This window comes from Melanotaenia boesemani, chromosome 17 (genome assembly GCF_017639745.1).
Source record: "Melanotaenia boesemani isolate fMelBoe1 chromosome 17, fMelBoe1.pri, whole genome shotgun sequence".
NCBI classification, from domain to species: Eukaryota; Metazoa; Chordata; class Actinopteri; order Atheriniformes; family Melanotaeniidae; genus Melanotaenia; species Melanotaenia boesemani.
In genome coordinates this window covers 21,762,351-21,779,025 of record NC_055698.1, presented here as the reverse complement: position 1 = coordinate 21,779,025, position 16,675 = coordinate 21,762,351, and the positions used below count along the sequence as shown (strand labels likewise).

General features: G+C 38.8%; 1 protein-coding gene across 1 annotated transcript in view; it reads left to right on the top strand.

The window, feature by feature from the left end:
• LOC121656908 (oxysterol-binding protein-related protein 10) overlaps positions 1-16,675 on the top strand; it is a 104,507-nt gene that overhangs the window by 74,070 nt on the left and 13,762 nt on the right. The window contains exon 7 of the mRNA XM_042012138.1: positions 4-134. Coding sequence (XP_041868072.1) covers positions 4-134 — 131 coding nt within the window. The remainder of the gene's footprint in view (positions 1-3; positions 135-16,675) is intronic.

Below are 16,675 nucleotides of genomic sequence, written 5' to 3'. Positions count from 1 at the left end.
CAGATGGTGTTCCTGTGTGGACTGTACCAAAGTCGCCCTCAGGGGAGCAGCTGAAGAACGGCGGTCTGACTCCTCTACGGTCAGCCGAGCCCTCCCCGGCTCTCAGGAAAAGGAGTCTGTCCCATGGTGCTGAGGTGAGAAACAAAATGTCATCCTGCCCATTTCCACCTCTGCTGCTTTGGTTCACGGCATTTCAGATGTCAGGATCAATCAGGAGAAACAAACAAAAATCTTGCAGCGATTTCTAACTGCAGCGTGTTTTCTGAATGGCTCCTGTACATATGGGTTTGATGAATAGTTGCACAGAAAATCATTTCATTTTCTCATTTAATGATTCGGTCCAATGTTCAGACTGATGAAGCAAAACATTAACTGTGCAGCACATTGCTGCCTTTTATTCCTACTGATTTGACTGTAGTTACAAATAGAAAGCATACAACAAAGGTCATTGGCTATGATGGAGTCTGTAAAATTTAATTTATATGGTACAATAGCACAGTTTTGGTCTTCAATGAAATTCTCTTAAACCCCAAAGTGAAGGGATGTATTTGCAGTATAAATTATAATTAAATCGAAATGGGAGCAAATAGTCATTATAAAGATTAAATGTGTTGAAATTAGAAAACTGTTATTGCAGCACACCTGAAAAAGCCTTGTTTGCCTATTGTGTGCATGGTTGTTCATTAAGTTTTATTAGCCATACTTAAATGCACAATCACTGGATCCCAAAGCATCTTTAGCAGTTTAAATGTGAATTTGTGCTGCATGGTGTATCTAGTGGATCCTTATTGTAATATCAATATGTGCAACATCAATATTGCAAAGACTGGAAAAGTGCAGGTGCGTTAATAAGGAATAGATTCCAATTACAGGAACTCCTAGTTTTGTGCTTGGTCTATAACTGAGGGTGATGCAGCCCTTGTTAGTATACTTGGTATTTCACATCGTACACTGAAGTATTTATTTTTATATCAAAGTCATATTGTCATGGCAACATTCAGCAGTGTATTTATGCATCACATTTTCCGTATATTGTGCAGTCCTGGTATACTGACCTGATAATTTCAGTCAGAATTGGCTCCTTTTTTGCAAAAACTTCTTTTTTAACTGCATATGTCTGCAGGGTTTGTTCCCAGAATTAATCAGGCTCGTTTAGATTCATTTGCAAACTTTTGATGGAAGAAAACATTTTATAGTAATGAGTAGTAAGTGTGCAGGTGTCACACACAGCAGCTGATTTAATCACCACTAGAGTCTGCGCAATCTGCTTGTGTAATTTAATTATGATAGTAGCAATCTAACGAACAACTCTGGAATCAAAAAGCCAAATGATCACATGGTAATCTGCAGCTGGTGTTGCAAGTTAAAGGAACTTTAAAACCTTGTGTGTAGAGTGAGTGCAAAAACAGCAACAGCCACTGGCCGTAAAAGCTAAGAAAGAAAGAAAGAAAGAAAGAAGGAAAGAAAGAGAGAGAGAAAGAAAGAGAGGTCAGCCATACATTTGCCTCAGTCTTGTCCTGCTACTGATTGAACAGATGACCAAGTCAGTACCACATCAAGTCTTGTTAAGCCTGGTACACACAACGATTTTTGGGCTGTTTTTGTCCCAATTTTGCCACTTCCCGGCATCGGGAACGCCGATCATCGTGGCATTTCCCTGTCCAATTATCATTTGGTCTGTGGTGTGTTATGAGTGGATTTGTCCTGACAATCCGCTCCGAAACGGGTCGTAGCCATCAATTAGGAATATTGAACATGTTCAATATTTCAGAGCCGATTTCTAAGGAACGCCGACGACTCGTGCATTGTGACTGCGTGGATGGTAACGTGGTACGGAATGTAGCCAATCAGAAGGCGAGCTGGCTGGGGAGCAAGGAAGTAAATAAAGTCCGTGTTCACGCCGTCTCCAGTCTATTTTTTTCAGTTCTGGATTTTTCTGTTAACAATAGTCCCAAGACCACCATCATTCCTTCGTCCTATATATCCCCTTCCATGCTGTGTGTTGTGTTTTTCGATTGTTACTATGTTTCTTCTTCTTTGTTTTTTTACCAGTTGCTGCTATGTTTCTTCTTCTACGTTTCGAAGTTTGTCTGGTTCCGAGGACTAGATTGTAGATGAGTTGCGGGACAGCATCGTTATGTGTGTGTTATTCTGTGATTACATTTTCAGAGCACACCACACACAGTACGATCAAAACTGATTTTTTTTTTTATCTTCACGTGTGAGGTCTCGACCAGATAAAAAATCTCATAGGATTAAAAAAATTGTGTGTGTGGCTTCCCTTAATTTGGGACATGTACTCTGTGATCTGATCGGACTGATGCTGATCTACCTGCAGTGGGGTGAAGAGAAGCATCAGCTAAGAGTTGCTAGAACCCATTAGATTGTAAACAATGACAATATCAAATGTCTGTTTAAAACCTTTAGATGCCATGATTACACTCGGTTGTGTCGTTTAGCAGTCACCCGGGCTTGCCCATGTTTTTCCAGGTTGAGATGTTCCTACAGGTTGTGAAATCTTGACCTTTTCAACAGCAGATCGATCAGCCAGTTTGATTAAACTGAACAACTTTAGGGATCCTTTAGCCTTTGCAATGCCCAAGTTCACATGCCCCAGGAAATGTACCAACAAGTGTCTGATGCATGTATTTTTTTTTTTTAATCTTTCAGTTGTTCATTTTGAAGGATGCAACACAACTTCCAAATGTTGGACTTGCACACATTACATCTTGTGATTTTTTTTTTTCTCCCCTTCAATTAATATTTTAGTCTACATGCTAACCTCCTCATTCTATAGTAAACCATCTCTGACAGCTGTTTTACAGTCCAGAGTTTTCCATATACTCTTAAAAATGCTAGCAAAAGCTTTTTCTACATGCTGTGTTACCATCATTTACCAATTTAAATCTTAAAGCAACAAGGCAGATCAATGTTTGCAAAAACGCATAACTTGGGCTGTGATTTGATTTTCTTTCTCGGTTGAGTCAAATTACAAATCGAAGGCTATAAGCAGGATTGGAATGGTGCCAATAAAACATATAACTACGTGGAGGTTGTGAGGATTTCTGCCTCATCTCTTTTCCATCATTTGTGTTCACACTTTCTGCCCAACAAGGCAAGCACTCATCTGCGCTGAAAGTTTTACTGAGCTGCTGTCAGATAAGTGGGTCATGCAGTGTAGAGGTGGAACTGAGCTGATCCCAGGAGGGGTTTGTGTCAATGTCTGGACCACTCTGTCCAAGAGGAAGAAGGGAAGGGGGGGAAAAATAAAAGAGAAGACATGTGACTCTGACTCACTCGTGATTTGAAGCTGAGAAGAAAACATCTTGATTGCTTTAGTTTGTCACAAAGGCCCCCTATAACCGGCCTCATTGTTTTAAGATATTTATATTATCATAAAAGATTTAGTGTAAAAAATAAAAGCAGCTGGTTTTCGATTTAAGTTTAATCTTGTTTCCTTTGGATGAATGGATGATGTAAGCTTACAATAAAAAAAAACTACTGATGTGCCTTTTTTATATTCTCAAAAAGTTGGGACACTGCAACATGTAAATAAAAAATAATCTAAAGTTTTAGCAACACAAGGTTGGGAAAGTGATCCTAAAAAGAAAACGGCTGGATCAACAAGTTGTAACTAATGAGCTTAATTAGCAACTGGCTAGTAGCAGCTGGCAGGAAACATAACTGGATGTAAAAAAAAAAGAAAAAAAAAAAGCACCTTAGGGAAGAACAGTCTCAGAAATAAAGATCGACAGAGGTTCAGAAATCTGCAAAACATCTAATCTATAAATTCTGGAGCAGTTTCAGAATAACATTTCTCAAAATGAAGCTGTAAAGATGACGTAATCTGAGTTTGCTACAGTTCAAAAAATAAAGATGATCTGGAAACATCTGTTCATTGGGCACACTGTTAAAACCCAACATCAGGATCCATGTCATCTTTCAGCGCTCAGATGACACTACATTAAAAATGATGATTCCAACATGGAGATTAATGTATGCAAAAGTTGAAAATGTCTGGCACATTATGAAACACAAAATACAACAAAGACGACCCAGGACTGCTGAAACTGGAGGACAACATTCCTCTCCCTAAGGTCAGGCAGCTGGTCTGGACTGTTAAAAGGCAAGAGGAAACTACACAGTGGTAAACATGGCAACGTCCCAACTCTTTGAGTCACATTGCAGATATTAAACTCAAGATTTCAGGCCAGTTTATGAAATAATTAAATAATAGTTAAAAAGTGACCAATTCAATGAGCCCTGAACTTGTTTCCCCATAAATGGATGTTTCCATCAAGCAATAATAGAAAACAAGAGTACCCCCTGTTATATGTTCCAGTAATGTAGGTGACTCTAGCACTGATAAGGACAGTACAGCCTTGCCCCGAATCTCAACATTTGTGTGGAACATGTGAAATATGTCCCTTTCCACTTGCCATACTTACTGTTCCAGTGAGGACTGGTAAATCTGTGCTAACTATGGCGTGTTCAGTGATGTCTTAGAATAATTAAGATTGAATTGCTAAGCTTGATTCAGTTCAGGTGGCATAGTTTCTTCTATGGTTAAAATGTTAGTTTCAAATGAAAAAGTTTCACTATCTTGTTTAAATTAAATAAATTATGGGTAAATATTGCTGTAACAAAACCAAGTTATTGGCATGAGTATTTTACTAAATTCTAGTAACATTTCTGAGGCACAGGAATAAAGTGGATCCTCATTCCTTTTGTCTTTTTATCCAAGCCTTTGGAATAATGATTTTCCTCAGTTCTTAACAAGATAAAGATTAATGTGGCTGGAGTCCTCTCCTTCATTACCATACTCTCTCCCAATAGCCTATGTGTCACTGGTCAGATCAATGCCATTAATTGTTAAAAACCAGTTTAACGCTCATGTCAGGTCTTATGATGAGCTGACACCCTTGAACGTAACCACAAAATCTATAATCGGATATTTACTCTTGTTGTGAGCAGTGAATTTCTGTTCTAACCCCACTAAAGAAATCCTGTACCCATAGTATCTTAATCTGGAACCACAGATCTAATGTCATCTTGATCATTTTCTTTTGAAATGTGAGCATAAAAGTTGTTGCTTCATTCCAGTGTCAACACATTCACAGCTAATTGTCAAGCTGTTCATCTTTCATGGTGTACAATTATAAAGGCAGGCAAGCCAAGACTATTCATAATGATGATTTGGCCCATTTAAGGCTGTGTTGGTTATGCATTTATTGGCTGCAGCAAACACTGTACACTAATATTTGTGCTTCTGTTGCTATTTATCTGCCAAGTACTGCTTATTGTGCTCTACTAATGGATGACTAGCTATTAAGGAAATTGTAAAATTGTCCGTGACTAATGAGAATTGAATCTAACAGAGATCCAAAAAAAGTTTTCATTTTACAGTCATTTGCAAAACATCAGCCTGAGAAATATTTTGCTTATAGTCTCAAAACTATGAGATGTAGTCCCTTGGGTCTTCTGCTGGTGGGACTGGCCTGGAACACCCCACCAGGGAGGCATCCAGAAACACCATCTGTCTAGAGAAGCGGCTCTATTTCTTTCTGTCACTATACGACAGCTTGTGACCATAGGTGAGGGTGGAACGTGGATCGACTGATAAATCAAGAGCTTTGCCTTTTGACTCAGTTCCGTCTTCACCAAAACAGACCGATTCAGAGTCCACAGCGCTGCACCAATCCATCTGTCGATCTCCCGCTCCATTGCTCCCTCCCTCATGGACAAGACCCTGATATACTTGAACTCCTTCAATTGGGGCAGGACCTCATTCCCGACCTGGAGAGGACACTCTACTCTTTTCCAGCTGAGGACCATGGTCTCGGATTTGGAGGAGCTGATTCTCATCCCAGCTGCTTCAAACTGTTAATTGCTCCAGCGAGAGTTGGAGATCACGGCCCGATGAAGCCAACAAATCCATATCATTTGCAAAAATCAGAATCTACCAAGTAAGATTTCCTCAGCACCTTGGCTGCCCCAGAAATTCTGTCCATAAAAGTTATGAATAGAAATTGGTGATAAAAGGCAGCCTTGGCTGAGTCTAACCCTCAAATGAAAACAAATCCAACTCACTGCCAGCAATGCGGATCAAGCTTTGGCACCGGTCATACAATGACCAAACAGCTCGTACAAGGCAGTCCAGTATGCCATAGTCCAGGAAACACCCCCATGGGAGCCCTGAGGGATGCCTTCTCCAACAAAGCACATGTAGACTGGTTGGGCAAACTCCCAGGACCCTGAAGAGGGTGTAGAGTTGGTCATTGTTCCATGGCTGGGAAAAAACCACACTGCACCCTCTCAAGCTGAGGTTTGACTATCCAATGGACCCTCTCCTCCAGGACCACTGAATAGACTTTACCAGGGAGGCTGAGGAGTGTGATCACCCTGCACCTGGAGCACACCCTCTGGTCCCCCTTCTTCCCACTTCGTAGCATCACATCACTGGGATGCTGCAGAGGTGTCAACCAAGACAGCCCCACACCATCCAGAGCCTTAAGGAACTCCAGGTGGATCTTGTCCACCCCCAGGGCCCTGTCAACAAGGAGCTTTTTAACCACCTCAGCGACCTCAGCCCAGGAGATAGGAGAGCCCACCACTGGGTCCTCCAAATCAGATGTGTCAGTGGGATTGAGGACATCTTGAAGTATTCCTTTCGCTGACCCACAATGTCCTGAGTCAAGGTCAGTGGCACCCCATCCCCACTGTTCAGTGTTGATGGTGCACTGCTTTCCCCTTCCGAGCTGCCAAATGGTCAACCAGAATCTCTTTGAAGCCGTCTGGAAGTCAGTCTCCATGGCCTCTCCAAACCTCAATAAAGCCTGAAGCCACATTCTATTCAGCTTGCCAATACCCATCAACTGCCTCTAGAGTCCCACTCAGAGTGGCAGAAGATGACGGGTTCCCAAGTTGCTTATTTATGTTGTTTCAAACACAGCACGTTATTAACTTGTTGCAGTCGGTACTATTCAAACACAGATCTGATGCTACAATAAAAAAAGACAAAGAAGCAATTCAGTTACATGTGGAAATGTCCACTATCTTTCTCAGTTTTTTTTCCTTTATCTTCACTAGATTCGACTGTTTTTAGCCAAAGAAAAAATATTCATGAACACAAATTTTAATCTTCTACAAATCTGTGCAGTCTGTAGCTACACTGAAACTATTCGACCTTATTCATACTTTGGCATTTGTAATGGTGTCAAAGAGCCGTGAAAAGCAGATTTACCGAAATGACATTTTGACACTGAAGTGTGGAGTGTCTGAGCCTGTCACTGCAATAAATAATGTGGAAAATACTGCAACATTTTTCCTCACATTGTCAAATTCATTGTGTTGCCTTTTTGTCTGACTGTTAACCTGCTGGCCTGGTGAGAAATGAATCAACTGCAACAGTTAGTGCTGGTCTCTGAAGAGGCTTTGTTGTAAAATCATTAGCTATTAAAAGAACAGCTAAAGTTTTTTTTGTCATTAATTGGGGGTTCTTCGGAAAATGAGTGTCTATACATTTGATTTATATGCTTGTTTAACTTCTTTTTACTTGTGGTTTTGAACTGCTCTAAAATTAGTTGCTAATTAACCATCAGTGAATAACTGGCTAAACAAAATAAAAAATGGCAGCAGTTATGTCTTTTTCTAAAAGTGTAAGTTTAGACTTTCACTACTCTGAGTCATTGCTCTGTAATATCTGCACTTCCCAGGCGTCTGCCTCTTGGTGCTGCCCTGCAGCTCCAACCAGATTTAATTAGAGCTTTAGAAGATGCTATTTGAAGAAGTAGAATGGAGAGATGCTGGGAGTTGCAGCACAGACTGTCCAGGCACATTAATCCAGCTAGACACTGATGTTTATTTGTTTTTTTTTTTAAAAGTCATTCCCTGTCCAGTGTGAGTGTTTAGACATTGTCTAGCATAAAGTCAGAATATTCTGGAGTTCTTTTTTTTTTTTTTTTAAAGATGTTTAAATAATGAAGAGCAACAATGAGGAGTGATAGTGTAATTAATCGAAACTGTGCATGTTGGCATGTAATAAAAGTCAGTCTGGACAGATGGTAAGTTTGCCATCTTGTGGCGGTGAGAGACGATGCAAATGTGATAAAATCCAATGTTTTTTCATTTACTTTTTAAAATTTTATCTTTTGTTCAGAATATTTTTTTTATTTAAAAATCATCACTCTTAGTATGCAACCAAACAGAAAAGATTTAACTATTAATGGTGGTGATGACATTTTCTTGCATAGTTCCCTTTTTTTGCAGGTCAATCAATGGGATAAAGTAAAGTTGAAGGTGAGTTATTGATAGTCTTGGTTGTTTGCCAGTTAAGCATTTACCCTGTAATCTCATGAGAAGGCTTTAGAGAAAGGAGGAAAACACTACCCCAGAATAATAAAGGTTCACTGTTTGAATTATGTAGCAACTCTGTGGCATTTGATATTCATTGCTAGTGTGCAGCCAACAGGAGGGAGCTCAGGGCCACTGCGTGACTGTGGGAAAATGAAAAGGAAATTGCTGGTGCTTGCAGAAATCTGGTAGCTTTCTGCATTTGCAAAAAGCTCCAGTGCACTCACTTAGCACATATTGGGCCTGTGTGCTGTCTTTCTACAGCACGAGCTGCTGCTATGCAAATAGTTGGACATTCAATCTTTTTTTATTTTTATTTGTATGAAGGGAAGGTTAACGTGAGACTTTCTTCAACAAGCAGCACATTTATTATATAATATAAAACAAAATTACAGCAAAAATTAAATCAAGCCTTAGAGGGAAAAGACAGTGGAATATATGTGGAATAGTCAAGAATAACAATCCTGTTTGCTAAATCATCCCGTTTGGTAAATCATCCCGTTTGCTAAATCATCCCTGCCCTCACTTTACATTACTGAGGTGTTGTTCCACCTTTGCTCCAGCAGAGGGCAGCAAAGTCCTCCTGCGCATCCACTCAGTATGATTTGGCACATCTGATGAATCAAAGTTAACAGTAACATAAAAGATTTGTATTTGTAACCCTAGAAGTGCGGTGATTGGACCAGTCTGGTTGCTAAACTTGACTGTATGAAAGTGAAATACTGAGCAGCATCAGCTTTTCCTGAGTCTTATTAACAGAGAAAAGGTTTTGTCAGCCCCTGGGTCAGAGAAATGAATGAGCAGTGTGTTTTCAGCTCATGTTAAGCAGGGAAACTATGAAGCCATGAGTCGCTCTGCTCTGTGATCCAATCTTTACTGAACCTCCAGCTTTTGTGTGGGAGATTAAATATGAAACTTTCCTCTTTAAAAACTTTGCTGTTTTGTTTTTGTCCTAATATAGACACATAACCATCATTTAATTATTTAAACACTGCATGGAAATGCTGTGTACATACATTATTTCCTCTTTAGAGTGAAGACGTTTTACAATCCTTGTAAAAAGACTTAATCTAATTTGTGTTACTGATTAAGTTGATGTGATTTACTACATTACTTGGTTATTTGATTATACATTTGGCCTTCAAGAAGACAAAAATGCCTTTTGATACGATTTTTTTTAATGTCATTTCAAGGGTTAAAACCTTTATAAAATGAATTAATAACCAGAATAGTTTCTGAAACGTTTATTTTAGTTTGTATCTACAAACCAGATACCATCTGGAAACAAAAAAGCTTGTCTGACTTCTGCTTTTTACAGACAATTCAGAGCAAAATCCTAATTTTACAAAAATACCTCCAGGAAAAGTTGGGATGTTGTCTGGAATATCAGTAAAGGAACGTAATGATTTTCCATTTTAAGATTAGGTTGTGGAGACAAATTCAGTAGGGAGACCAGGTCCCCCTCTCTTCCCAGTGGCGCTCACCACCGCCTCGCATTCCCAGGCTGGAAAAGAAACGTAATCCCTTCAGAATGTTCTGGGTCAAATCCAAATTGGAGATGCTCGCACAAACACACACAACAAAAAAAACTCCAAAAGGAAGTGACCTGGAGGCAAATGGCTACGTTGAGGTTGATTTCCTAATGATTAAAATGCTATAATTAATTGGAAGTGTAAAAATATGCTCCTCAAAATGTTGCACAAGTGTAACAAAAATCCAGGAATTTTTCCAGTTTTCCTGGAGTTGCTGTGAGAAAGTAACTTTGGATCATCTCATAACTGTATTGTGTTAATTAGCAACAGATCAGGCACATGATTTAGTATAAAAGGAACATCACAGACATTCAGAAGTAAAAAGTCTTGGTAAACGTGACTGTTTTTAAGCATCCTTGTAGTGTTCAACCCACGCTGTATATCATTTACTAAATGCTGGCTGCTGCTTTTGTTTTACAGATGTTTTTGTGTTTTGAAAGTTGATCTGTGTTATGTGGTAAATTTAGGACTTGTTGCACTGTCTTTCATAGCCAGGTCACTCTTGAAAAAGAGATTTCTAATCTCAATCATTTTTTTAATCTGGTTAAATAGGTGAGACAAAGTAAAAAATGGGAGGGATTCACCACTTGGTAGAAATAACTGAGAATATCTGAAAGGCTTAAAAAGTAGTACTGCGTGATCTCCAGACCTTCAGTTGACTTAAAATAAACAGACCACCTCATGTGCTGGAAATATTATTATTATTTGGAGCAACACATGCAGAGTGGAGACGGGACCCTCATCAGTTGTTTGCACAGTGAGTCATAAAAGCTCATCAGAAAAGTCTTATGATGTTAACGGTCCTTTGAAGGACTTAATCCTCCTTTCAGTGAAATTTCAAGTAGTCTGTGTTTTGTGTGTTCTTTTGGCTCTGAAAGCACCCACAGTTCTTTCTGTATGTCCAAGATGGTGCAAATGAAAGATTTTGATTTATTTATTTTTTAATTCACTATATTTGTTGCCACCATAAAGTTGCTAGCAATGTAATATATTCAAAGACCAAAATCCCTATTAAGAAGCTAGCTAACAGCTACAAGCTACTTATCAGTCATGTGAGTTTTCCAGTTGTTTCTTTTTTTTTTTTTAGGGCTATTTAGGACTTAAAATACCATGGAAGTATCTTTGACTTTGAGAGGAGAAATACTGCTTTGTCTATTTTTCAACTAAACCACTGACAGCTAATGCTAGGTGCCAATCTAAAGTCTAAAGCACACGATGGGCACAATTTCTTTAATTCAGGCATTTGACAATAAATCCATGTAACAGAATTGGTGAGCAACAAGCAGAATTTAATATTGACTTGTTTTTTTTTTAGTCTAGAAGCTCAAAGTGATTGCCAAAATGCTCCGCTGTTTGAATCACCTCAAGCGTAACCTGTACTGTTAGTTTCATTTGAACCAGACTGGGTAAGCATGAGTGAGTGCTTAACACACTGTGTGTGCATGGCTGCATTTCACTTGCTCTCATTAGATGCTGCGCTGATGAATCTGTTCAGCTTAATTAACACACAAAAGGCTAAACGTAGCATTCCACTCCTGGTTGCTTCATATCTGAGGAAGGGGAAGGTCAGATTTATTCAGCTTCATTCTGCTTTATTTTTTCATTCTCAACTGCTAAAGTAATGCTTTTCAGAGCTTGTGAATTATTTGTTGCAGCTATGATGTTGCATCTGGGTCAACTCCCACCTCATTTTTCTCTCTCATTTTTCTCGGCCTGTGTTACTGGATATTATTCTTTTGCTGAAACCAGACTTCTGGTGGAATAGAAAGGCACTCATCCTTGGCTCGTTTATTACCACGTCTCAGCTAAAGGCATTACAGTCGTCCTCAAAAGTTTCTACTTAATCCCCCGCCACACTGTAACATATCACAACTTGCCTCATTACTAAACAGTTAAAACAGTTATATACGAAGTAATAACTTTCCATTGCTCTTGTTAGATGTATCCTTAAGGGAAATGCTAAATGAGTACCAGCCTGAAATGCCATTAAAAGCTAGAACTCAAAAGCTTTTCAGTAACTTCCTGAAAACATCACTTTTTTTTTTAACAGAGGAAGTGGAGGTCAAAAACTGCTCACAGCTGTTACTTAAGAGAGTACATCCATCAGTGTATTCAGACATCAGCTCTTTCAGTCGGTGATTCTTGTTTAGTGAAAAACCCACAGGCAGAAGGTTCAGTGATTGTGTGACTAAATGTCAAACAATTTAGGCTGTTGGTGCGGTTGGACAGATCTTTTCTTAAACAGCGGGCTGAAAGAAAAAGTTCATCTACTTACCTGCGGTGTTGTAAGAGATAATACCAATACGAAGGGTCAGAGACTAACAGATCAGTTTACAGGATGTGGCAGGATCCTGTGGCACCATCACCAAGTGTGAAAGATGAAATAAAGATGTTAAACAAATTTTTCCATAACTTAAAAGTGAAATACTGACTTAAAAATACTGGTTATTGAATAATCATGAAAATATTCAGCTATAAACTATTATTTCTGGTATAATTGTTTGATTAAACAATTAAAGGAGAAATCCTAAGAATTTTTTTGGTCCTATAAATGTTTCAGACAAAATAATTGGTTAATAGATGGAAGCAAAAGCAAATTCTTGCAAATTACACTGAATAAGAGTCAAAAGTTAATATTTAGTCAAACCTCTATATTTAGTACTGTTTAAAAAAAGACACAAATAAGACATGTACACTTAATGAAATATTGTGGATCTTTTGAGTTCTGTTTGATAGAAAATAGTGCCAAGAATAGAATATCTTAAAATAGTCAAACCATTTCAGGCAAGCACATCTTCCGAGCAGCACTGCTGAACTTTGACAGATTTTTGCACCACTAACAAATTCTAATTCAGCATCCATCTTGCATCCTGTCTCTTCTCTGAGCTCTCTCCAGCCAGTGTAAGTCAGCATTTAAATGGCAACTTTCAAATAAATAGGCTTAAATATTTATAATTATTGCTTTCTGCTTATATACATATCCTAACTTTTTTGGGGGTTAAAATAGTCAATTTAATAATCTCAGCAAGACAGCAGAGAAAGTAACTAATATTCTTTACTTATTGGATGTGAGTTTCCACCCCAAGCAAGGCCTTTTAATATTGTTTAAGTGGTGGAAGGACCGACAGACTGGTGAGTCAGCACAAATGTGGGCTTTGTACTGGACCCTTGGGGTGCGGGGGGAGCTGAGCCAAGGGAAAGATTTCGATTTACCACTCAATCTACATTCAGACCTTCACCTACGATCATGGGCTTCTGACATGACATTAAAGAAAGAGACGATTCAGGTAGTTAAAATTAGTTTCCCCTGTAGGATCGCTTTAGGTGGATAAGTTTGGGATTTCATAGAGGAGTTGGAGTAGAGCCACTGCTCTTCATTGAGAAAACTAACCAGCTGAGGAGGTTTGGGTGTCTGGTTTAAATGCTTCCTTCTGTCTTCTTTTAGGGTTTTCTTGCACTCAGCTGATGATCATGTTAAAGTCTATTTAAATCGAGTGAAGATGGAAGTAATTATAAGAGAGGAGGAAGACGACGGCTGGGGATGAAGGTGGCTTATAGTCGTAGCTGGTTGAAACCCAGAACAAAAATGCTTTTTTAAATGAAAGTATTAAATGACCTATCTGAGCCTTCTGTGGATGCCCAGGAGGTTCTCGTGGCAGATAGAGATGATGATGAGGAAACTGAACAAAGGCTGGCATAAATGAGAAGACAAGGGAGTGAAATGTGAATGAAGGAGACAATAACAGATGATTATGAAAGCAAAGGAAGAATTAATCGAACAGAAGATTGGGATTATGGTAAAAAAAAAGGACTAGAAGTTATGTCAGACCGTTTGAGTTTGAGCTTAGAGGTTTTTTTTCTTGCATAGTAGAAGCGTCAGACTAACTAAACAAGCTGATGCACACAGCCGTGCTAAATACAGGAAGGTTTCCATAGAAAAACAGATGGAGGAAAGAGGAGAGAAGTAAGAGATGAGGATGGAGTAGAAATGGAAAAAAAAATGAAAGGAAACTCAGCAGATGGATGATGGGAGGGCATAAAGGGAAACGTCACTGGGACTTTCCCTCGGCTTCCTCTTCTCTCCTCCCTAGTTTTCAGAGTGGGTGGTGGGAAGAGAGGAGCGAGCTTGCACAGTAGTCACGCACAGCAGCTCGCCACCTTCACTCAGCCACTCTGAGCGTTCCCCTAAAGCTCAAGAAGGCTGCTTACTTAGTCAACGGATTCAGTAGAAGAGGACTTCTTTTCCTTTTTTCTCTCTCTCTCTCTCTGGAGCCCATCGCAGCTTTAAACTCCTCCAAAAACACAGATTTGGAGAGGTTTTCCACTGAAGGAACACATCTTTAATGGGATTTTACACTGACTAAAGCCTTGCACAGCGGCTATCCTGTTTGTGGAGCACTTCCCTTCCTTTTTTTTCCTGGGTTTTTACAGTTGGTGGTGTTCAACTGAGGCCACACTACTACTTTTTTTGCGTTTTGGAGATGAGATCCAGCTTCATGCAGGTCAAGCCTGTAGCTACACAGCAATGCAGTGTGAGTTTCTAATAGCTGGTGTTTGCTTGGATCCATGCATTGTTGCAGTGCTGTTTCTTTGCATCTATTTTTGAGATTTTGGGATGAGTGGTATGTACGCAGCCTAAGGGGTTACCCAGCGTGCAGAGAGTTCATTTAGATGTAAACATTATGGATCTGAGAAGGGTAACAGTTTTTGTCCAGCACTGAGTGCTGATGTTGAATTCATGAATTATAAAACAAACTAGCCATGGGGCTTGTTGTGGTAAACACTTTGAACATCTGTACATTTTTTTAAATGGAGAAAAAAAAGGAAAACTAACTCTATTCTCACTGTTATTAAATCTGAGATGAACAATAAATGATCCACATTGTAAGCACCAGTTTTCAGAGACTTCAGAGATTTCATGCCTGGTTAATAGATATTTAATATTCATTTAAAGGCTATTGATAAAATTTGATTTTTGAATCCAGATTCAAAATAATCTGTTATTTTCTATTTGGTGATGATGTATTTACTGATTAATTGCAGTACCTGACTCAGATTGCTAATTCCTAGCACTATTTTACTCCAGGACCTCATTCAAGTAGTGTTGGATGATTAAATTAAGTAAAGAGTATTTATATTGACCAATTATGGACCCTTTCAGTCCCTCTGCTGTCAGGAAAAGGCATTTTATTGTCTCTCTTTGACCCCCTTCCCTTGTCTAAAAACCAATCCTCTGATAAGTTGAAAGTAATACTCAAGTTGTATGCATTGATATCAAAATTAGACATAGCAATAACTGTACCCAAAGCAAAATGGAAGAAAAATCTTCCAGTGTCTCCCAGCTCTAACCTCTGGACAGATGTGTGCAATAATATCTTGTCTGACAAATAATGCAGAGATTATACCACATAAGACTGTTCACGAGACCCAAAAGAAAATGTTTAGTATATAATAATCAAGCTGCTCCCAGCGAGATGTTGGCTAAAAATCATTCCCAAGCATGGCCACAAAACCCAGCATAAGGGATTGCACTGACCTGGCTTTACTTCTCATCTCTCCATTACTAAACCAGAAGCTGAATGGGGTCAATCAGCACAACTGTACATCTGTTGAGCTAAAATAAGTTCAGTTACGTGACGTTTCTGGTAACTGATCAGAAAATAAATGCGCCTACAGAAGCAGATTAAAGCAGATGGTCAAACTGAGGCTCTGTGTAACAAGCTTATTATTCAGCTAAATACTGATCAGGAAGAAGCAAATGTGGACCTTGAAAGCCACTGTCCTGCAAGCTTTAGATATTTCCCTGTTTAAACTCACCTTCAAATAAATGTCATTGTGTAGAACTTGACAATAAGCTGCTGGTGCATGAAACCATCTAAAACCTGCAGGACAGTGGCCCTTGAGGACCGGAGTTGCCCATCCCTAATCAATATTTTGCAAAATAGTCAGCACCCCCTGCCTCATCCTGAACTTTTACTTAAGCACTTTTTGATTCTGTCCCACAAAGTCAAACATTTTAAATGACAAAATATGTAATTCCACATTTTTACATGGTCGATTAGCTATTCTTTCTGAATCATCCAAATATTTCCTCTACCACTTCATGAAAGGAAATAAATGTGCAGTTCTAAATTTCATAGACTGTAATTTCAGAGTTAATATAATTAAAGAGAAAATGTCAAACTTTTATCAAATTTCTTAAGAAGTTTAAGTTTTTAGTTTTTACATCTAATCTAAATATATCTTTTTATAAACCTTAAAGAAATGGCAGAGTTAAGCATCAGGCATTTGACCATTTTTTTTACAATTTTACTTAGTGTCTATAAGAAAGCATTGTATTTAGACATCCTAAAAACTACCCAGAAAAACTCCAGCCTTGTTTACACACACTTGTTCTGTATAAATCCTTGAAAGCTAAACCTAACTAATACTATCTGAGGTCGGGTGATTAAAAGTCGGGATATATGTGTTGAAAACATACCCATAAGGATTTCCTTTTTCGGCATGAATGAGGCTGAAACTTTTTAGATTTATACAGTTTTCTGCATCATACTGTTAATTCTTACATCTACACACAATTTAAGTCGCGTTATATGTGAGAATAACCACGTCTAGCATTTCACTCACTTGAGGGTTTTCCGCAGAGATGCTCACATCTCTTCAGCAGTAATTTCCTGTTCCTGTCAGGAGCCTCTTTAATTAGTTAGAGCCACTGAAGTCATAACATACCTCCCCCACCTCGCTTTAATTTTTTTTCTTCTTTCCATTCCTCTTTCACTTCTATATATATC